This window comes from Myotis brandtii, unplaced genomic scaffold (genome assembly GCF_000412655.1).
Source record: "Myotis brandtii unplaced genomic scaffold, ASM41265v1 scaffold74, whole genome shotgun sequence".
Classification (NCBI taxonomy): Eukaryota; Metazoa; Chordata; class Mammalia; order Chiroptera; family Vespertilionidae; genus Myotis; species Myotis brandtii.
Window position 1 is genome coordinate 407,875 of NW_005370944.1, and position 24,238 is coordinate 432,112.

The 24,238-nt window shown below is 45.1% G+C and overlaps 1 protein-coding gene across 10 annotated transcripts in view; it reads right to left on the minus strand.

Annotated features, from left to right (window-relative positions):
• LOC102256372 (COMM domain-containing protein 4) overlaps positions 1–24,238 on the minus strand; it is a 45,472-nt gene that overhangs the window by 15,049 nt on the left and 6,185 nt on the right. For 3 of the 10 annotated variants that reach the window (XR_001359912.1, XM_014530427.1, XM_014530428.1), the window contains exon 2: positions 17,757–17,799. The exons of 6 other annotated variants lie outside the window; for them this stretch is intronic. Coding sequence is in view for 3 of the 4 variants with exons in the window: in XM_014530427.1 (XP_014385913.1) it covers positions 17,757–17,799 (43 nt within the window). In the remaining variant the exon portion in view is untranslated. Of the gene's footprint in view, positions 1–17,528; positions 17,648–17,756; positions 17,800–24,238 lie in introns of those variants that run through there. One more of the 10 variants, XM_014530435.1, reaches the window with a different exon arrangement.

Genomic DNA, 24,238 nt, shown 5'->3' on the forward strand with positions numbered 1-24,238 from the left:
GGCCTCTAGTCCTATATAATAAAAGCCTAATATGCAAATTGTCCCCTCAGGCAGTCATTCCACCGGGAGTTCGACCAGGAGTTCAACTGCTCACTATGACATGCGCTGACCACCAGGGCGTGGCGCGGAACATGGAGGGTGTCGGCAATGTGACACTGGCAGCAGGCGGCAGTGGAGACACTGTTGGCCCCGATGAGAGCGGGACCAGGGCAGGATGGTGGAGCCCAAGGCAAGTGCAAGTGGGGGCCTGACTGCCCTGCCGATCACCCCATAGACAGCGACCAGCAGTGGCAGTGGCAAGGGGCGGGGCCGCCGACCCCCACTCCCAGGTGCTGAGGGAGCCGGGCGGGGGGCCCGGAACTGACTGATTGCCCCACAGGTGGGATGGTGGAGCAGGTGAGGGGGCAGTGCCAGGCCAAGGCGGGGTGCCAGGCGGGGCTGCAGGGCTGCAAGGCTGGGGGTGTGAGCTGGGGCTGCGAGGCTTGGGGCACGAGCTGGGGCCCGACCTCTGCAGGCCACCCCAAGGGACCCCACCTGTGCACGAATTCGTGCACCAGGCCTCTAGTTCAACAATAAAGAGGAACAAGCTATATACACGTAACAACTTGGATGGGTCTCAAGGATATTATGCTGAAGGGGAAAAAAGCCAATCTCACAGGGTCACATAGTATATATTTCATTTATACAACAGTCTTGAAATGACAAAATTATAGAGATGGAAAGCAGATCAGTGATTGCCAGGGATAGGGATGGTGGGAGGCATGACTATAAAGGAGTAGCAGAGGGAGTTCTTTATAGTGATGGAATAGTTCTGAATCTTGACTGTAGGTGCTTATACAAATCTACATATATGATAAAATGATGTAGAACTGTACATTTGACCTTATTTTGATATTATACTATACTTATACCAAATGTCACTATTGATGGAATGGAGTGAAGGTCACATGGAACCTCTCTGCACTATTTTTATCTTTGAAATCTCTGAATCTATAAAGATTTCAAATTAAAGGTTTAAAAAGTTAAAAAGAATTTATTTAAATAAATCATTAAGTAAAAAATAAGAATACTTGATAGCATGCAGGTCTGGTACAAAAATTTGACATAGTAAATAACTAAGCATCTCTAATCTGTCCAATGCACAATCACCCCCACCAGACCCTGCTCCAGGCCAGGCCACCTTCAGGAGCATGGACCTTTGTACTCTTCTTGGGGTGGGATTTCCAGATAAAATACAGATGCCCAGTGAAATTTAGATTTCTGATAAATAAGGAGTAATTTTTTTTAGTATAAGTATATCCCACATATTAATTGGGACATACACTAAAAAGTAGTTCTCTAAATTATTTAATATATTTAACATAGTTATTTTTAAGCCCATGTCTGTTAATTCTATTATCTATTTATGGGTCTACTTGTATTGACTGGTTTTTCTCTTAATTTTAGGATACGTTTTCTTCTTCACATGTCTAGTGAATGTTTTTTGATATGCTAAACATTGTGAACATGCATTGTAGAGATTTGGATTATATTACTTACCTCAAAATAGTGTTCAGTTTTGTTTTGGCAGGCAACTAAATTACTGATGGATTAACTTGACCATGTATGTCAAGGCTTGGTTTTATGTTTTGTTATTGTGTGTCTTTTTCCATTTTGCCCTTTCCTTAGGGAATCTTTCTTACTTCCAAAGCATAGGCTTTTAGGCCCTCATGTGAATGTCTGGGATGTTCATCAAGGCCTTTCCACTCCGGCTGGGTCAGAATTTCAATGTCTCCAGCATTCTGTGACCTCTGAAATATCTGCTTAGCTCTCAGCTCCCAGCAGCTGGTCTCTGTTAGTCCTTGCAGAGTCTCAGTCTTCACATCCATAGCTTAGGATTTGTCCAGGGACCTAAGGAGAACTTCTATAATTTTTCTGGAGTTTCTTCTCCATAACTATCCTTTCTGCTACTCTACCATACATATTTTAGCATCTCTGAACTCTAATGTCTATTTCCTTTACCAAGCTGGATCAATGCTGTACTTGAACTCCATTCCACTTTCTTGGGTCATAATTTGGGGCTTGGAAATGTCCCCCAGACAAAATTATATAAAGAATTTCATGTGGGAGGAACCAAGATGGTGGTGTAGGTAAACGCTGGTACTTGCCATCTCCCACAACCACATCAAAATGACAGCTAAAATACAGAACAACCATCATTCAGAATCACCTGAAAGCTGGCTGAATGGAAGTACTACAACTAGAGAAGTAAAGAAGAAAGTGCATTGAGACTGGTAGGTGAAGCAGAGGCACAGAACAGCCTGGTCTAGCAACCACGTGTGCCATTTTTTAATCCAGAGGGAGATTGTCCCTGCAGAGGCCGCCATGAGGAGCAAGGGGTTCCCAGCCCCACACCAGAACTCCACCAGGATCCCAGAGCTGGAAAGAGAAGTCCCCGTAACTTCGAGCTGTAAAAACCAGTGGGGATTGTGGCTGATGGACACAGAGGCTGCCGGACATGACCTTATTCTGACTTGCTTCCTCTGAGCTCCAGCACTAGGAGTCGTTGGGGGACCCAGACACATATGGGGAGGAACAGGATTGTTTGGCATCTGGGCAGGAACTTGGGGGCGGCTTTCTACCAGATGGAAGTACTTGCAGGGGTCATTGTACCTATGCTGAGACCTTCCCTGTCCCAGGGCTGACTGGCAACCATATCTGAGTCCCCATCAGCCTGGAGCACACTGTTTACTCTGCCCTGGTGATTCACTGAGACCCTGCCCCATCCAATTTGCAGCCCCACCCAAGCTGTTTGCAGCAGCTTTTCCATATGAATAGCCTGTCCTGGTTCAGGCTTCAGATTTGCTAAAATCTCTCAAACAAGCTGCAGCTGGTGTCAGCATGCCCCAAACCTATCAGTAAAAAGCCCCAAGACCTAGCACCAGAACTAGCCTGCCTTGCTTCACAGCTAGGCCTCGCATAGGCACTTCCAAACCTAATACAAATAGGAGGAATCTGTAGATCTCTCTGTAGCTCCTACCAGGTGGCCCCAGGCAGTGGCTGACTTTGCATCTTTCTGGAGATCCAAGAGCCAGTGCACCTGGTGGACAGCTTCAGACCATACCAGATTACAGCTCTACACATCCAAAAGCAACACACTCAATGGACAGACTCAGTGAGCACCAAAACCCTACTGAAGCAAGTCCTGCTCCACAGGGATCTCCTGCACAGCAGCTCTCCCACTGTAGCTGTAGCTGGTCCTCACAGCCAATTGGCCTGGAGGTCAATTCCTCCCAGAGACACCAACAGCAATCAAAGCTCAACTACATCAAGACTGTGCACACAGCCCACACAGGGGCGCACCTAGAGTGCCCATTCAGGTGACTGGTAGGCTGAGCCACTGAGACCTATTATAGGACACCTACTACACAAAGCCATTCTACCAACTCCAGAAGACATAGCAGCTCTATCCAATACATAGAAACAAACACAGGAAAGCAGCCAAAATGCAGAAACAAAGAAACATGTCACAAATGAAAGAAATGGAAGACAGAAAACTACTGGATACAGAGTTCAAAACCATGGTTATAAGGTTACTCAAGGATCTTCATGAGACCTTCAAGAGACTTAGTGAGGCTTTCAAGTATCTTAGTGAGAATGCCTAAGACATGGAAAAGGACCAGTCAGAAATTAAGCATACACTAACTGAAATAAAGAATCATTTATAGGGATTCAACAGTACAGTAGAGGATTCTGAGAATCAAATAATTGATTTGGAATATGAGGAAGCAAGGAACACCCAATCAGAAGAGCAAAAAGAAAGAAGAATCTAAAAATATGAAGATAGAGAGAGCAAGATATTGAAAACCTATTTGAAGAAATAATGACAGAAAACTTCTATCTGGTGAAAGAAATAGACTTACAAGTCCAGGAAGCACAGAGAGTCCCAAACAAGAGGAACCCAAAGAGGCCCACACCAAGACACATCATAATTAAAATGCCAAGGGCTAAAGACAAAGAGAGAATATTAAAAGCAGCAAGAGAAAAGCAGTTAGTTATTTACAAGGGAGTGCTCATATGACTATCAGCTGATTTCTCCACAGAAACTATGCAGGCCAGAAGGGAGTGGCAAGAAATATTCAAAGTGATGAATAGCAAGGACCTACAACCAAGATTACTCTACCCAGCAAAGCTATCATTTAGAATTGAAGGTCAGATAAAGAGCTTTCCAGACAAGGAAAAGCTAAAGGTGTTCATCACTACCAAACCAGTATTACAGGAAATGTTGAAGAGTTTTCTTTAAGAAGAGGGAGAAGAAAAAGAAAAAGATCACAAACATGAATAATAAAATGGCAATAAATAATATCTATCAACAATTGAGTCTAAAAATAAAAATAAATGAATAAGAAATCTAATGGCCCTAACCGGTTTGGCTCAGTGGATAGAGCGTCAGCCTGCAGACTCAGGGGTCCCAGGTTCGATTCCGGTCAAGGGTATGTACCTTGGTTGCAGGCATATCCCCAGTGGGGAGTGTGCAGGAGGCAGCTGATCGATGTCTCTCTCTCTCTCTCATCGATGTTTCTAACTCTCTGTCCCTCTCCCTTTCTCTCTGTAAAAAATCAATAAAATATATTTAAAAAAAAGAGAAATCTAATGAACAGAATAAACTGTTGAATAAAATAGAATCAGAAGCATGGAACAGATTGATGATTCTCAGAGGGAGGGGGGTTATGGGCAGGAAGAGATTAAACAAAGATCTTATATGCATATATGTATTACCTATGGACACAGACAATAAGGTGGTGAAGGCCTGGGGTAGGGTGGGAACCAGACGGAGGGGGCAATGGGGGAACATCTGTAATACTCTCAACAATAAAGATTAAAAGAAAAAAAGTTGATTTTGCAAAAAAAAAGAATTTCATGTGAGTCCCTTCTCTCAGAGACTGTAACCTTGCACTGTATATTGCTCAGTGCCTAAAGACAGTTACTTCATACGTTTTGTTCAGTATTACCCCCAAACGCATCACTCTTTACTTTACATTTTACTATTATACTAGTGGCCCAGTGCACGAAATTCATGCACGGAATGGGGTTTCCCTCAGCCCAGCCTGCACCCTCTCCAATTGGGGACCCCTTGGGGGATGTCAGATATCCCTCTTGCAATCTGGGACCACTGGCTCCTAACCACTCACCTGCCTGCCTGCCTGATCGCCCCCAACTGCCTCTGCCTGCCTGATCACCCCTAGCTGCCCTCCCCTGCTGGCCTGGTTGCCCCCCCCCTAACCACCCTCCCCTGCCGGCCTGATCTCACCCCCCAGCTACCCTCCCCTGCTGGCCTGATCTTGCTCCCAACTACCCTTCCCTGCCGGCCTGATCTTGCCCCCAACTGCCCTCCCCTGCCGGCCTGATCTCGCCCCAAAGGGCCCTCCCCTGCCGGCTTGGTTGCCCCCAACTGCCCTCCCCTGCTGGCCTGGTCTTGCCCCCATCTGCCCTCCCCTGCCAGCCTGATCTCACCCCCACTGCTCTCCCCTGCCAACCTGATCTTGCCTCAAACTGCCCTTCCCTGCTGGCCAATTTGCCTCTGATTGGTCGGTTTCTATGCTAGTCAGCGTCAAAAGCTCCGCCTCCTCTGCCCTAACCGGTTTGGCTCAGTGGATAAAGCTTCGGCCTGCGGACTCAAGGGTTCCGGGTTCGATTCCGGTCAAGGGCATGTACCTGGGTTGCGGCACATACCCAGTAGGGAGTGTGCAGGAGGCAGCTGATTGATGTTTCTCTCTCATCGACGTTTCTAACTCTCTATCCCTCTCCCTTCCTCTCTGTAAAAAATAAATAAAATATACTTTTTAAAAAAAAGCTCTGCCTCCTAGGCAGCCATTGGCTCCTCACAGTTCACCCAGATTTGGTTCTGATTGGTCAGTTTCTATGCCAGTCAGCATCTCCGCGACTATCTCCAGGCCTGATCAGAGAGGCGGGGCTGATCAGCAGCCCCCGCAGAGGCCTGGAGAGAAACAGAGGTGTGGCTGCTGGTGAAGCCCAGAGAGAAAGAGAGAGGCAATGGCTGATCAACAGCTGCCACGGAGGCTGCAGATCAGACCCTGCCTCTCTTTTTTTTTTTTTAATTAAATGTTTATTGTTCAGATTATTACATTTGTTCCTCTTTTTCCCCCCCCCATAACTCCCCTCCTTCCAGCTCTCACCCCACCCTCCGCCCTCACTCCCCACCCACTGTCCTCATCCATAGGTGCACGATTTTTGTCCAGTCTCTTCCCACATCTCCCACAACCCTCCCCCCACCCAAGAATAGTCAGCCCATTCCCTTTCTATGTCCCTGATTCTATTATAATCAACAGTTCATTCTGTTCATCAGATTATTTATTCACTTGATTCTTAGATTCATTTGTTGATAGATGCATATTTGTTGTTCATAATTTGTATCTTTACCTTTTTCTTCTTCTTCCTCTTCTTAAAGGATACCTTTCAGCATTTCATATAATACTGGTTTGGTGGTGATGAACTCCTTTAGCTTTTCCTTATCTGTGAAGCTCTTTATCTGACCTTCAATTCTGAATGATAGCTTTGCTGGATAAAGTAATCTTGGTTGTAGGTTCTTGCTATTCATCACTTTGAATATTTCTTGCCACTCCCTTCTGGCCTGCAAAGTTTCTGTTGAGAAATCAGCTGACAGTCGTATGGGTACTCCCTTATAGGTAACTGACTTTTTTTCTCTTGCTGCTTTTAAGATTCTCTCTTTGTCTTTTGCTCTTGGCATTTTAATTATGATGTGTCTTGGTGTGGTCCTCTTTGGATTCCTTTTGTTTGGGGTTCTCTGCGCTTCCTGGACTTGGAAGTCTATTTCTTTCACCAGGTAGGGGAAGTTTTCTGTCATTATTTCTTCAAATAGGTTTTCAATATCTTGCCCTCTCTCTTCTTCTGGTACCCCTATAATTCTGATGTTGGTACGCTTGAAGCTGTCCCAGAGGCTCCTTACACTATCTTCGTATTTTTGGATTCTTTTTTCATTTTGCTTTTCCGGTTGGGTGTTTTTTGCTTCTTCGCATTTCAAATCTTTGACTTGATTCTTGCGCTCCTCTGGTCTGCTATTGGGTGTAATATTCTTTATTTCAGAGCGTGTATGCTTAATTTCTAGTTTCTTTATCATAGCATCGAGGGTCTCATTAGTTTTCGTGAAGCTCTCCAAAAGTTTATTGCAAGCCCTCAAAATTGCGTTTTTTAGCTCTATATCCTCCATTTCTGTCATGTTTTTTTGTCTCCGCATTTTTTATGCTTTCTTGGTGCACCCCCTAGTGGTCTTTGTGCGCAGTCTTGTTCTAGTTGAGCCTTGATTGTTGTAGTTAATACTAGAGGGATTTGACCACCAGGCCGACTGGCTGTGTGAATCAGCTGTGTCTGCCGCGGAAAACTTCTGTCCTCTGGGGAGGTGCTAATCTAGCCTTTGCCTGAGGCGATCTGGCAAATGGCTCTGCGCAGGGCTTGGGCGGGGCGGGCTCAACAGGGCGGGCGGAGGGAGCGGTTATAGCCCCTCTCAGTCCCGTTCCCAGAGGCTCTGCTTCTCAGAACCCCAGGAACCGCTGCAAACCTCGGAGAGAAAGCTGCCCTCACGTTCCAACTGATGCCAGACAATCCCGCTTCTCCCGTTTGAGTCCGAGTCCCCAGCGATTCGCCCGTATCTGGAGCTCAGAGTCTGAGACTCCCCCCTGACCGAAAACGACAACCGCGCTCTCAGCCACCAGCCCGCTTTGCGCGCGCACCTCCGCACCTGAGTATTTTCTGGGTGAGTCCATTCCGTCTTTTAGTTGTATTTTTGAAGTGGTTGTGCGAGGCAGCAATCTCTGGTGTTTACCTATGCCGCCATCTTGGTTTCCCTCAGTTCCTTCCCTGCCTCTCTTTTCGGGCCTCTCTCCGGGCCTGATCCGCAGCCCCCTCGGCAGTCAGTGCTGGGTTGCTGAGCCTGCACCAGCGGCAGTCAGTGCTGGGTCACCACGGCAACCCAGCATTGACTGCAGGACTGACTTCTGGTGTTTGGTCAAGCCTTTGGTCGGTCGTTATGGACCCTGGGTTTTTATATATTAGGCTGTACTCATATCTGTCTATAAAATATTCTATATAGTGATATTCTATATAATGGCATGCTCTTCCCAACTATGCATTCACAGGAAATCAACAACCACCACAAATCTGAGCTTTCTGAAGAAGCCCTCTCAGTTAAATATTAACCAGCACACTTCTGATTATAATTATTAAAAATTACACAATAAATTCATCTGTGAGCTCAATGAGATTGAATTACTATGCATGTAGAGATGTCTAACAATCTACTAGATACAAAGATATAGCCCATACATATTTAGGCAACGATCTATATATATAAAAGGCTAATATACTAAATGTCCCTCCAACCTGTCGCTATGACGTGCACTGACCACCAGGGGACAGACGCTCAATGCAGGAGCTGCTGTGACTCGCACTGACCATTTATAGAGAAATGGCACCGTGGACCTGGCACCCACAAAGCAACACTCGGCTTCCCCCAAGTGGGACACAGGCCCTGCCAACACCCTGGAGCAACAGCCCACCAAATCGCAGCCGATACTGCTGAGACCCCATGGTGCAAAATGCAGCCCACAGCCCAGCCCAGCCCAGAAATAGTCGCTGTGGGCGCCCAGCTTCCTCTCCCTAGCGACTAGAGATCTGGAAGTTCGCCACAAATATCCTGCTGTGATATTTGAAGTTAGGGGAAAGGAGTGGAATGATAGAAACATTCCTCTCCCTAGTGATTAGCATCCTTGCAGTTTCTTCAGCCTAGGAACACAACTTGCTTTATAGCCAGGTGCAAACATTTTGTACTTTAACCAAATGTCTGTGAAGCGTTTTCTCGTGCCTCATCTCATTTGATCCTCACAGAAGTCCTGGAGTAGGTAGATAGGAGACTCAGTGGAATTGCATTTTCTTTTCATTAGCCGGAAAACAGAGATTTAGAAAGCTTAGAAATTGACCCGACTGAAAAGAAGTAAGAAATGGTGGACCTTGAAAATGACTTCAGGTTTTCTCACTGCGTAGAATATAGTCAAACACTGCTGCAGTTAAATATTTCACCCTTTGTTCTCCCTGTGTGATCTACAATGATAATCTGCTTCATGTTGATATTTACTGCTGTGTTGCTGACAAGTACCTGAAAGAGAAGTTGGGGTGCTTCACTGAGCTGGAAACAGTTTAGCTACATCAGAAAGCAGGTCTAATTAAGCAAGATATATATATGTGTGTATATATATATATATCTGGCTAAGTTGACTCGTGCATGTACAATACATATAAAGCTCTTGCTGGCACCAATTGCACGCGTGTGTTTTGATCTGTCATTGTCGATCATGAATTTGGTTGACACTTCTATTATAGAGAAAGGGCGAATAGTGATGTTAAAATATTTCTTCTAATTAATTTCCTTTCAATGTGCACGAGTTTGTGCACCAGGCCACTAGTAGTATATAAATAGTATATATAAATAGTATATAAATAGTATATATAAATAGTTGATATAAAAAACACAGACAAAATTGAGCAAAAGCAGTCTTTAGAGAAGAGATCGACACTTCTATATAGAGAAAGGGCGAATAGTGATGTTAAAATATTTCTTCTAATTAATTTCCTTTCAATGTGCACGAGTTTGTGCACCAGGCCACTAGTAGTATATAAATAGTATATATAAATAGTATATAAATAGTATATATAAATAGTTGATATAAAAAACACAGACAAAATTGAGCAAAAGCAGTCTTTAGAGAAGAGATCAGAAACTGAGCATATATGGAAAAAATTTATTTTGTGAACAATATGTCAGAAGGACTTTGGAGTTTATAAGTACAGCCAACCATTGCTATCAGCTCAGTTTAACTACTTCCACTTACCATTATCCTAATTTTCAGTTTTAACTTCTAGAATGCTTTTAGCAACAAAAGTTATATAAATAGATGCAGTGAGAGAATTACATTAGTCTGCAATTTGAATCCAGCACCAAATATTGATCAGCATGGGTAATGGTTTTTCAGGCCATCTATTTAAACAGATCTAAGAAGTTGATTCAAACCTTGAACTTGTTACCTCAAGTACATATTACCCTTTGAATACTAAAGAAAAATGAGTCATATAGGGATAATAACATATTTAAGACATCAATGACACTGAGTATATTTCAGACTTTACTTTCAAAGAATCATAGGACCAAAGTAGAGTTTAAACACTATTCTGATATCTTCATTTATTATTGCTTTACTCTCCATAAGAAAGTTATTTGCTAAGTTAAGTGTCTAGGAAAATATTTTAAATTAATTTTTCCTTTTAGTTATCCAAATATTTGTTTTTTTTTTTTAATTAAATCTTTATTGTTCAGGTTACATTTGTTCCTCTTTTTTTCCCCCCCCATAACTCCCCTCCTCCCAGTTCCCGCCCCACCCTCCGCCCTCACTCCCCACCCACTGTCCTCATCCATAGGTGCACGATTTTTGTCCAGTTTCTTCCCGCATCTCCCATTCCCCTTTCCCCCCCAAGAATAGTCAGTCCATTCCCTTTCTATGTCCCTGATTCATTATAATCACCAGTTCATTCTGTACATCAGATTATTTATTCACTTGATTCTTAGATTCACTTGTTGATAGATGCATGTTTGTTGTTCACAATTTGTATCTTTACCTTTTTCTTCTTCCTCTTCTTAAAGGATACCTTTCAGCATTTCGTATAATACTGGTTTAGTGGTGATGAACTCCTTTAGCTTTTCCTTATCTGTGAAGCTCTTTATCTGACCTTCAATTCTGAATGATAGCTTTGCTGGATAAAGTAATCTTGGTTGTAGGTTCTTGGTATTCATCACTTTGAATATTTCTTGCCATTCCCTTCTGGCCTGCCAAGTTTCTGTTGAGAAATCAGCTGACAGTCGTATGGGTATTCCCTTGTAGGTAATTGAGTCTCTTTCTCTTGCTGCTTTTAAGATTCTCTCTTTGTCTTTTGCTCTTGGCATTTTAATTATGATGTGTCTTGGTGTGGTCCTCTTTGGATTCCTTTTGTTTGGGGTTCTCTGCGCTTCTTGGACCTGTAAGTCCATTTCTTTCACCAGGTGGGGGAAGTTTTCTGCCATTATTTCTTCAAATAGGTTTTCAATATCTTGCTGTCTCTCATCTTCTGGCACCCCAATTATTCTGATGTTTGTACGCTTGAAGCTGTCCCAGAGGCTCCTTACACTATCTTCGTATTTTCGGATTCTTTTTTCATTTTGCTTTTCCGGTTGGGTGTTTTTTGCTTCTTCGCATTTCAAATCTTTGGCTTGATTCTTGCGCTCCTCTGGTCTGCTATTGGGTGTCTGTATAATATTCTTTATTTCAGTCCGTGTATGCTTAATTTCTAGTTGGTTCTTTATCATAACATCGAGGGACTCATTAGTTTTCGTGAGTCTCTCCTCAAGTTTATTGGCAGCTTCTAGCACATTTTTGCAAGCCCTCAAAATTGCGATTTTTAGCTCTATATCCTCCATTTCTGTCATGTTTTTTTGTCTCCGCATTTTTTATGCTTTCTTGGTGCACCCCCTAGTGGTCTTTGTGCGCAGTCTTGTTCTAGTTGAGCCTTGATTGTTGTAGTTAATACTAGAGGGATTTGACCACCAGGCCGACTGGCTGTGTGAATCAGCTGTGTCTGCCGCGGAAAACTTCTGTCCTCTGGGGAGGTGCTAATCTAGCCTTTGCCTGAGGCGATCCGGCAAATGGCTCTGCGCAGGGCTTGGGCGGGGCGGGCTCAACAGGGCGGGCGGAGGGAGCCGTTATGGTGCCCTCAGTCCTGTTCCCAGAGGCTCTGCTTCTCAGAACCCCCGGAACCGCTGCAAACCTCGGAGGGAAAGCTGCCTTCCAACTGATGCCAGACACTCCCGCTTCTCCCGTTTGGGTCCGAGTCCCCAGCGATTCGCCCGTATCTGGAGCTCAGAGTCTGAGACTCCCCCCTGACCGAAAACGACAACCCGCGCTCTCAGCCACCAGCCCGCTTTGCGCGCGCACCTCCGCACCTGAGTTTTTTCCACACTGCGCCTCCTCTGAGCCTCGGTGTGCTGTTATTTTTCCTTCTAGTTGAAGAGTCTCTCCTCAGCCAGCCTTCCTGTGGTTCTGGGTGATGTCCGTTCCGTCTTTTAGTTGTATTTTTGAAGTGGTTGTTTGCGGCAGCAGTCTGCGGTGTTTACCTATGCCGCCATCTTGGTCTCTCTCCTATCCAAATATTTGTTTATCTAAAATTAACATGGAGTTCCCAAAGGAATGGATTTTCCTTTTCCCATCCTCATGATGTTCATAAGTGGGTATTCAAAATTTAGGTAATTCTTGCTGGCTGGGTGGCTCAGTGGTTAAGCACCGACCCATGAACCAAGAGGTCACAGGTTCAATTTCCAGTCAGGGCACATGCCTGGGTTGTGGGCTCAATTCTCAGTAGAGGGTGTGCAGGAGGCAGCCAATCAAAGATTCTCACTCATCATTGATGTTTCTGTCTCTTCCTCTCCCTTCCTCTCTAAAATCAATAAAAATAGGAGAGGACCAAGATGGCGGCATAGGTAAACACCGGAGACTGCTGCTGCAAACAACCACTTCAAAAATACAACTAAAAGACGGAACGGACATCACCCAGAACCACAGGAAGGCTGGCTGAGGAGAGACTCTTCAACTAGAAGGAAAGACAACAGCATACCGAGGCTCAGAGGAGGCGCAGTGTGGAAAATACTCAGGTGCGGAGGTGCGCGAGCAAAGCGGGCTGGTGGCTGAGGGCGCGGTTGTCGTTTTCAATCAGGAGGGAGTCTCAGACTCTGAGCCCCAGATCTGGGCGAATCGCTGGGGACTCGGACTCAAACGGGAGAAGCGGGATTGTCTGGCATCAGTTGGAAGGTAGCTTTCGCTCCGAGGTTTGCAGCGGTTCCTGGGGTTCTGAGAAGCAGAGCCTCTGGGAACGGGACTGAGAGCGGCCATAACTGCTCCCTCCACCCGCCCTGTTGATCCCGCCCCGCCCAAGCCCTGCGCAGAGCCATTTGCCGGATCGCCCCAGGCAAAGGCTAGATTAGCACCTCCCCAGAGGACAGAAGTTTTCCGCGGCAGACACAGCTGATTCACACAGCCAGTCGGCCTGGTGGTCAAATCCCTCTAGTATTAACTACAACAATCAAGGCTCAACTAGAACAAGACTGCGCACAAAGACCACTAGGGGGTGCACCAAGAAAGCATAAAAAATGCGGAGACAAAAAAACATGACAGAAATGGAGGATATAGAGCTAAAAAACGCAATTTTGAGGGCTTGCAATAAACTTTTGGAGAGCCTCACGAAAACTAATGAGACCCTCGATGCTATGATAAAGAAACAACTAGAAATTAAGCATACACGGACTGAAATAAAGAATATTACACCCAATAGCAGACCAGAGGAGCGCAAGAATCAAGTCAAAGATTTGAAATGCGAAGAAGCAAAAAACACCCAACCGGAAAAGCAAAATGAAAAAAGAATCCGAAAATACGAAGATAGTGTAAGGAGCCTCTGGGACAGCTTCAAGCGTACCAACATCAGAATAATAGGGGTGCCAGAAGATGAGAGAGAGCAAGAAATTGAAAACCTATTTGAAGAAATAATGGCAGAAAACTTCCCCCACCTGGTGAAAGAAATGGACTTACAGGTCCAAGAAGCGCAGAGAACCCCAAACAAAAGGAATCCAAAGAGGACCACACCAAGACACATCATAATTAAAATGCCAAGAGCAAAAGACAAAGAGAGAATCTTAAAAGCAGCAAGAGAAAGAGACTCAATTACCTACAAGGGAATACCCATACGACTGTCAGCTGATTTCTCAACAGAAACTTGGCAGGCCAGAAGGGAATGGCAAGAAATATTCAAAGTGATGAATACCAAGAACCTACAACCAAGATTACTTTATCCAGCAAAGCTATCATTCAGAATTGAAGGTCAGATAAAGAGCTTCACAGATAAGGAAAAGCTAAAGGAGTTCATCACCACTAAACCAGTATTATACGAAATGCTGAAAGGTATCCTTTAAGAGGAGGAAGAAGAAAAAGGTAAAGATACAAATTGTGAACAACAAACATGCATCTATCAACAAGTGAATCTAAGAATCAAGTGAATAAATAATCTGATTTACAGAATGAACTGGTGATTATAATGAATCAGGGACATAGAAAGGGAATGGACTGACTATTCTTGGCGGGGAAAGGGGAATGGGAGATGCGGGAAGAAACTGGACAAAAATCGTGCACCTAGGGATGAGGACAGTGGGTGGGGAGTGAGGGCGGAGGGTGGGGCGGGAACTGGGAGGAGGGGAGTTATGGGGGGGAAAAAAAGAGGAACAAATGTAACCTGAACAATAAAGATTTAATTAAAAAAATAAATAAAATCAATAAAAATAGATATATTTTTAAAAAGAGCAAAATTAGAGGCATACATATAACTAGAGAAATTACAAATTCACAAAGACTAATACTAGTAAATAAAAAGGCACAAAACCAGGGATTTTATGCCTTATCTGTTTTGGCTCAGTGGATAGAGCATCGACCTGCGGACTGAAAGGTCCCAGGTTCGATTCCGGTCAAGGGCATGTACCTTGGTTGCAGGCACATCCCCAGTGGGATGTCTCTTTCTCATCGATGTTTCTAACTCTCTATCCCTCTCCCTTCCTGTGTGTAATAAATCAATAAAATATATTTTTTTAAAAAAATATATGCAAAGGCTATTTTTATATCACTGATACTTTATTTGTACTATTGTTACCTATAAATGTCATATCCTTCTTGTTAAGATTATAAACAACTTGAAATATGACTGTCTTATTCATCTTTGTCTTGCCACAGCGCATTGCACATGGCTGACATTCAATAAGTATTTTCTTCCCCCACTGGTTGTCAAATGATCTTTAATTGAAACATTTTTCTTTGTAGTTCTTAACTAGCCAGGCATTCCACTGCACCACTGTTGATGTCGTCTATGATGTCATGAGGGTGGTGGCCATCAACATTGAAGCCCACAGACTGGGCAGTCCCCAGGATCTCTTTAATGGTTCCAGAGAGTTCTCTAGCTACAGATCAGTGCTGCATCTGTTGGGCAATGTTGATTATCTCATCAAAAGTGATATTTCCACTGTGCTTAATGTTTTTTTTGCTTCTTTCTAACTCTCCATAGTTCTTTGAGAGCTTTGATGAGCAGGGCAGAAGCAGGAGGCACTAACTCAATCTGGGCCTGTCTGTTCTGATGTCAGTTTCACTGTAATTCTCAGACCCTTCCAATCGCTGGTTGCTTTGGCCATGCCATCACCAGCCCTTTCTGGAGACAGGCCCAGGAGGCCGATCTTGGGGGCCAAGGCAAACGTGGCACTCACTTCCCCACGAGTGCACCTGGTGTCAGATGAACCCACATTCGGGAGGACCAAAGCAAGTTGCACCTGAACCTCCTCCAGGCTGAAAGCCGAAATCTCAATAAGTATTAAATACATGTTGAATTTATAATAGAATATATACATAAAATAATAGCATGGTCCATAAAATCATACAGGATGTTTCCTTCACTTTCTTATGGAGAAAAATTACTGCAATGAGAATATCTTTTTTAAAAGTCACCTTCCTACCCTAGCTGGTTTTGCTCAATGGATAGAGCATCAGCCCTTGGACTGAAGGTTCCTGGGTTCAATTCCGGTCAAGGGCACGTACCTCAGTTGCAGACCCCATCCCCGGTCCAGGCATGTGTGCGAGGCAACCAATTAAATATTTTTCTGTCTTGCCCTAGCCAGTTTGGCGCAGTGGATAGAGCATCGGCCTGCGGACTAAAAGGTCCCGGGTTCGATTTCGGCCAAGGGTACATGCCCAGGCTGTGGGCTTGGTCCCCAGTGGGGGCTGTGCAGAAGGCAGCCAATCAATGACTCTCTCATCATTGATGTTTCTATCTCTTCCTCCTTCTCCCTTCCTCTCTTAAATCAATAAAGAAATATATTTTTAAAAAAAATAAAAAATAAAAAATATTTTTCTGTCTCTTCCCTTCCCTTCCACTCTCTCTAAAAAAAAAAAAAATCAATGGAAAAATATCCTCGGGTGAGGATTAACAACAACAAAAAGTCACCTTCATTATTTTTCATAAAGATAGATTAAAAAGTGATTTTTGCCCTAACATTAATCAATATGCCTTCCACCTCTTAAGTGTACATGAATAGTTATAAAAGTTCCTTGGCTCAGAATATAAAATTGCTTTCCACGGTTTCACATTATTATAGGTATCTACTGATCATACACTCAATCACCTTACCATTGAAAACAATAGTGTAGAAAGAAACACACACTGCTGAGATAATACAACTATTTTTAGAGAGGAGCAGTCATAGTATAATTATACTTCTCTGTTTCACTTCCTCCATACCTCCATAACATCTATCAACCAAAATGTTTGTTTAGAGCCCATACTTCCTGGTTCACAAGTTAAAAATAATAGATAGGTTTTAAGTTAAATAATTCACCAAAGATTTACAGAATACCTATTATGTAGAAAGCACTGTTGGGGACACAAAAATTAAGACATAATTTTCATCTTCTGGAACTCATGATTAAATGCACAACACATACCTAAACAGCTCCATTACAAGGCTGATTGTGTGAGTGCTAAAAAACTTCCAACAAGGTTTAAGCAGAGCTCTATAGAGAGAGAGATGAATTTAATCAAAGAGTTATCTAAGAAGCTTCAAATGAGAGATGGGTTTCTATTTGGTCTTTTAAAAATCAAGCAATAACATTCAAGATTTTCAATATTAATTATTTTTGAGTAAATAATTTAATTTGTCTTAAATATTTTATTCAGTAGTATTGCAACAGAGTTGGATTTTTCCCATTGAAAAGGTATTGGTTCAACATGGGAGGATGGGAAGAGATCAACCAAAGAATATATATGCATATATGCATAGCCCATGGACATAGACAATAATGTCTAGGAGGGCCGTAGCCAGTTTTGCTCAGTGGATAGAGCGTCGGCCTGCAGACTGAAGGGTCCCAGGTTCAATTCCGGTCAAGGGCACATGCCCAGGTTATGGGCTCGATCCCCAGTAGGGGGCGTGCAGGAGGCAGCTGATCAATGATTCTCATCATTTCTATCTCTCTCTCCCTCTCCCTTCCTCTCTGAAATCAATAAAATATATTTTTTTAAAAGTATAACAGTTACAAAGAAAGTGAAGGCTTTATATGAAGAAAACCACAAAATTTTATCAAGAGATATAAATGATCTAAAAAAAAGATGTAGAAAAAGACCATGCTCCTGAATGAAACACCTCAACACTGTAAAAATGTCAATGCTTTACAAAATCATTTATAGATTTAACAAGTTCCAATCAAAATCTCAATGTTTTTTTTTTAATATGTTTTTATTGATTTCAGACAGGAAGGGAGAGGGAGAGATAGAAACATCAATAATGAGAGAGAATCATTGATCGGCTGCCTTCTGCATGCTCTAGCCCTCAACCATGGCATGTGCCTTGACCGGGAATTGAACCATGACCTTCTGGTTTATGCGTCGATGCTCAACCACTGAGCCATGCCAATCGGACATCAATAAGTTATATTGGAACTTGGAAAACAATTCTAAAGCTCATCTGAAAAAAAATCTACTAATGGGAATAGTCAAGATATTTGTTTGCAATAATTTCTCATAAGTATTAAGATATTTTTAAAAACAAAAAAATCTTTTTAGTTAAATGGATTTTTTTAGCTCACCTTGAAACACAGGGAAATGTGTTTTCCAGACAAAACTTGTGGCCTATAATTGAGAAGAAAAATTTGTATGTTCAAGGGAAAGATACAATATGTCCAATAATCTATATTTACTTACAATTATACTCCCAGAGAAAGGCTAGGTACATATAAATGGGTTACCCAATTTTTACAGAAATTTGTTTAGCATACCTATAGTACATTAAAAGGGAAAATACTGAACCAAAAATAAAATTCAGGGCCCTAGATGAATTTTTCTTCCATACCACCTCCTCCTGCAATATTGGCTTCTTCCAGGTCAAAGGTCTGAATCAGATCTTGAAACATTTGCTTTTCAAGTAAACTCTATCAACACCATTTCTATATTTAGATACTTCTGTTACTGTCTTAACTAGTTAATATTAAAATAGGGAAAAAGCAAAGGGAAGGCCAGGCATTATAAGCATGGTCATCTGGGCAGCTTCACCAGGAAGCTGCAGTTTCACGCTCCCCACTGGTCCATTCCCTGCAAATCACTGGGGAAGGGTTCCAACAAAGGGGAAATGGACGCATGTGCAGTGAAGTCGGAATGATCTAGGGAAGGTGCTTGCCTGCCAGTCTAACCTGGAAACAAAGATCACTGGCTAGGAGGGTGGTCCCCATGCAAGCCCCTGAAAATATGGGAATACATAATCCCCAGACAGAGGATCCTCTCTCTTGTTCCTCTTGTTTCGCTCCTGCTTCCTTGCACTTGTTTGTGCTCTCTCCATAGCTGTGTGGTCTAGAAGCCACACCCCACACGCAATGGACTGCAGCTGGGAACACAAGGTAAGCTAGCTGGACTGGACTGTGCTTTCATGTGGAATGGAGGCTCTGGACAGTGGCTTTAATCCTAGATCTACTGGAGAAGAAATGGGACTTTTTCCTTGGTGGGATGGAAATGGTACCTTGGAAACTCAGGGGTTTAATTCAATAGAAATAAAACTTCCCACAATACCTTATCCTCCCGTGGGGGCATCCGGAAATTCTTATTCCAGCGGCATCCCAAGAAGCACACTTCCACAGGTAACCAGTGGGGACATGGAGGACCCCCTACTGGTAACACTTCCTTGAAGATTCTGGGCTGCCATGACCTAATACTGGATATACTGAACACTGTAGGACAGATGAAAGGACCACATTCATTTCAGCTTAAAATAACTTGCATAGAGGGGTGGGAAAAGTCTGAAATGACAGATGCCAATGAAGTACATTTTAAAAAGAGAAAATTATGATAAGACAGGAGTGAAAGCAAATGGGGAACATGCAGAAAGAAGTATGGCATTCCAAACTGCTATTTAAAAAAAAACTTCCTCTTTTAATGTATTACAGAAATCATCAGTTTTGTAATTACTGAACTTAACAGTTAAGCAACAAATTATGGGGGGAAATTAAATAATATTTTTATTTAATTAATTGATTAATGGATTTAATTAATTAATTGATTTAATTAATTAATTGATTTAATCAATTTAATTAATTGATTTCAGAGAAGAAGGGAGAGGGAGAGGAAGAGATAGAAACATTAATGATGAGAATCATTAATCAGCTGCCTTCTGCATGCTCCACACTGGGGATCGAGCTCGCAACCTGGGCATCTGTCCTGACCAGGAATTGAACCATGACCTCTTGGTTCATAGGTCAACACTCCACCACTGAGCCATGCTGGCTGGGCTATATGTACTTTTACAAAACATATTTGTACTTAAATATTTCATGGGAAACCCACTTGGGTCCCCTCACTACTAAACTTTGCTTTTGATTAAAATTTTTTTCATTAAAACCAACCTCTTGAGCCTGGCTGGTGTGGCTCAGTGGTTGAGCGTCGAACTAAGAACCAATATGTCATTGGTTCATTCCTAGTCTGGGCACATGCCTGGGTTGGGGGCGTGATCCTCAGTTGAGGGTGTGAAAACTAGAAGGAAAAAGAAAAGCACACTGAGACTCAGAGGAGGTGCGGAAGTGCAGAGGTACGGAGGCGCACGCCGAAAGGGCTGGCAGCTGAGGACGCGGTTGTCTTTTTCAATCGGGAGGGAGTCTCAAGCTCCAGACTGCTCTGAACTCCAGTTCCGGGTGAGTCTCTGGGGACCCAGACTCATATGGGGAGAAACTGGACTGTCTGGCATCGGTCGGAACTTGAGGGCGGCTTTCTCTCAGAGGTGCTTGCAGCGATTACTGCGGGACACTGAGACCTGGGGCCTCTTAGGGCAGGGCTGAGGATCAGCCATAGCTGCTTCCTCCGCCCTGTTGATCCCCTGAGACCCCGCCCCACCCAAGCTGTGTGCAGAGGCTTTTGCATATGAAAGGCCTGGCCCTTGGCAATCTGAAAATTACCTAACAAACTGCAGCTGGGTCAGAGAGACCCAGAACTTCCAAAAGAAGGCCCAAGACCCCACAACAGCTTGCATTGCTTCACAGCTGGGCTCCTGCTGGGTAGCCTCAGGTAAATTAGCACCTCCTTAGAGATTCAAGAGCCAGTGTACTCAGTGGTCAGAGTGGGACCATCCAATTACAACTCCTCAGATCCATAAGGGACACACTCAGGGGGCAGACTCAGTGAGCACCAAAGCCCCACTGAAGCAAGTCTTGCCCCATAAGGGTGTCTTCAGCACAGAAGTTCTCCCACCGTAGACACAGCTGATTCTCACAGCCAATTGGCCTGGAGGTCAATTCCTCCCAGTGATACCTACAACAATCAAGGCTTAACTACAACAAGACTGTGAACAAAGCCCACAAAGGGGTGCACCAAGAGTGTCCACCTCCGGTAATTGGGGAGACTGAGCCACTGGGCCCTATAGGACACCTAGCACAGAAAGCCACTCTATCAACACAGGGAAGCATAAAAAATGGGGAGACAAAGAAACAGGTCACAAATGACAGAAATGGAGGAAAGCAAACTACTGGATATAGAGTTCAAAACCACACTTTTAAGGTTTTTCAAGAATTTTCTAGAAACTGCCGATAAATTTAGTAAGACCCTCAATAAGTCTAGTGAGACCACCACTTCCGCACCTTGGAATGAGCTGTTCCCAAGATGGGGAAAGGTGCCCTGCCAGGGAAGTCACATGACGTGGTCTTTCTCGAGGCCCAACTTGAGCTTGCAGCTCCGACGACAAAGACGCAGTGGAAAGGACACGGGCAGCCTCTGGAGAACAGCTGATGAGGCAGAGGATGGAGCCCTTGAAGCAAGCTTCGCTGTGCCCTGGCCCCTGAGGGAGGCCTGGTAATCATAAGAGTGGCTGCTTAAGGTCTTTCCAAGGGAATCAAGGGCTCAACACGCCCTTCCCAGGAGCCTACCTACCCCCGTCTCACTGCCCGGAGAAGATTTTGGGGCTTGAGAACTGGGTCCCTCTAGGATAGAGGCAGGGGTCCTGGAGGCACAGTGACCAGACTAGGCTAACGCTGGGGTGTCAGATGGGGTGGATACCTCCACTGAGGCAGGAGCCTTCGAGGGAACAGTGGCCAGAATACTAAGGGCTGGTGTCCCTACAGAGATGGCAGTGTACCCGTTGAGCTCCCCATCTGCCTGCCGCCCTAGTCCAGTCCAGGACTGCTTCCAGACAAGGAGAAAACAGGAGCTCTGCAACGACTTTCTCTGCTCTGGGGCCCGAGGTTGGGCTGGATGCTCCCCTTTAGGGTGGGGACTGAGGGAACTGCTACAGACATGGCCTGGAGAATAGAGGGCAGAAGCAGGGCCCAGGCCACAGGCTGTAGTGTGCCCACAGCTTCCCTCATACCCACACTTACTGAAGAAGTACCCAGTTGAGGGAGCCCAGGCCCCATGGGCTAGAGCAGGGGTCCTCAAACTTTTTAAACAGGGGGCCAGTTCACGGTCCCTCAGACCATTGGAGGGCAGGACTATAGTTTAAAAAAAAACTATGAACAAATTCCTATGCACACTGCACATATCTTATTTTGAAGTAAAAACGGGAACAAATACAATATTTGTATTTGCATGTGGCCCGCGGGCCGTAGTTTGAGGACCCCTGGGCTAGAGGCACCACTTGTCTTATCAGCGGGCTGTGGGGTCAGGAGAGGCACAGTCAGTGAGGTCAGAGTTGGGCCCTGCTCGATTCCCGAGGGAGTTGAGGGACACCCAGCCCATTCACCTCAACCCCTCAATGAGAACAAGGCAGGACAGGAAGCACCTGGAGGTTATCAAAGGTGCTGATAATCACCCGCAGACATAGCCCTGCTCTCCTCTTCCTTCTAGAGCTGTCTTCTCACTCACCTTTCAGGCCTAACTCCTGGCACAAAGCTAGCTGGTTGGGCCCCTCAACCTTTTTACTGAGCCATGGTGACAAGTGGGGCAGCCAGGAGGCAGAGCCTCACTCAAGCTGGAGCCTTGAGCACCACCCTCCTGATTAAATCAGGGCAAGAGACCCATGAGTTGCTTAGCAAGGTCACCTGAGGCAGAGAGCAAGCCCAGCCAGGGCAGGTCTGGGTGAGGCAACAGAGGTAGAGCTGAGCCAGGTGCAGACATTTCAGGTCCTGGCCTCCCACTGGCACAGGGCCCTCAGGAATGGCTCAGGTCTTGACACAGCCTCTTACTTGATGTGACCGTCAGCAAGTTCCTGGGCCTCTGCTTCCCCATCTGTAACCTAGTGGGGATGGTCTGTGTTGCTCAAAATATGGTCCCTAAACATCTCAGGATCACTTCAGCAGTTTGATTACAACCCAGATTCCTGGGCTCTGCCTAAGCTAGTTCTCGATGGGGCCCTGGAAACCATTTCCCAGGTTATTTTGTTTGAGAAATCCTGCTTGGGTGCAACCCTGCCCAGAAGCCTTGGATGATTACAGGGGGAACTGTGGGGCCAGAAAGCCACAGTCAACCAAGGCTGAGTGGGCCCTATTCCTTTACTTGAGGGGTGGGGTTACCAGCACACCTCGCTCCCTACACACACACCTTCCTTGCCATCAACACTCTTACCGAAGAATGGAACAGGCTTTGTGAAAACTGTGAGGGCTGGTAGCACCGCCTCCCTCACACAGAAATCTTGGGCAGCTCTGTTCCTGCCCCACCTCGGGCTGGGGCTCCTCGGACACTGTCATCTCTCCTGCAGAATGGGGCTCCCAGGACAGTTTGCCATGGGGAGCAGTCACCTCTCCCCACCATATGCAGCTCTACACGACTCTCACCCAGGTTCTGCACCATTATGGTTCTCTAGGGCACAGTGAACAGATGGGTGTGGGTGCTGAGCAGCCCTGCTATGCAGAGGCCTCAGACCCTGCCTGTAACCATGGCAATATTAGCAAGAAGTATGCCTGTCATGGAGCAGGGGCACAATAGGTGTGCAAAGAAGTGTGAGGGAGGAAAAAGGAAGGAAAAGAGCTAGGGAATAGCCAAATCCAGCAAGGCCCTGGCAGTGAGGTGGGTGAGGCTGTCCTTAGCCTGGGGATTCAGAGCAATTCCACGTGTCACAATCCCTTTTCCTCCTATGTAAGTAGCCACAATTCTCTCTACACTTGAGTTTTCTGCAGACATGGTCTCCTCCGCCCCCACCCCACTCTCCACGTTCCAGGAATGAATGAGTTCATGTGCAACAAGCTGGAACCATGTTTTCTGCCCCCAACCCTCCTGTTGAGTTTCCTGTACCCGACTTACAATATTTTTCTTTCCCAAACACTCCTCTAAGCCTCTGTACATGCTGTTCAACTCACGCTGCACTTCACACCTTTTACCCACCTTGTCCTGATGGTCTTCAAGGCCCAATTTAGGCAGCAACTCTTCTGGGGCCCATGATAACGTCTCATCCCCAGACTAGCACATGCCCCTCCTGCGCTTCCACAGCATCCTTCCCCCAGGTTGTCACTGTGGTGACCAGTGTTGGAGTTGCCTATCTTCCAGCCCGTCCATTACTGCCGGTGAGTGCTGCCACTCCAAACCTCGTCCAGTACAAGACCAGGCTCTAGCTGTAGGAGCCACAATATAGTTTGTGTACAGGAAGGATGGTATAACAGCTCAGTGAAACCCACAAAGTGAGGGTCAATCCTGGGCAGGTCTGACCTGCCCTAGTGGCCTGGTCCTGGAGCAGCTGGAGTGGAAACCACACCCAGGAAGCCACCTCAGCAACTCTGAGAATCTCTGTGGAAATAGAGCCCGCTAGGGTGAGAGGGGCCCTGGCTGGTGTGCTCAGTGGTTAGACCATCAACCTGCACACTGGAGGGTAGAGGGTTCAATTACCAGTCAAGGCCACATGGCTGGGTTGCAGGTTCGATCCCCACCCACCCATCAGGCCCATGCGGGAAGCAACCAATGGACATGCCTCTCACATGGATGTTCTCTTCTCCTTCCACTCTAAAAAAAAATCAATAGAAAAAATATCCTCTTCGAGGAAAAAAAAGCGTGGGAGGGGCTGCCCCTCAACAGGCTAAATCACCAGCATGGAGTGGAGAACAGTTCTGTTCTTAGACCTTGGTCCTGAGGGATGTGTGCTGGGGTCTGGTGACCAGCATTTCTCACAGGA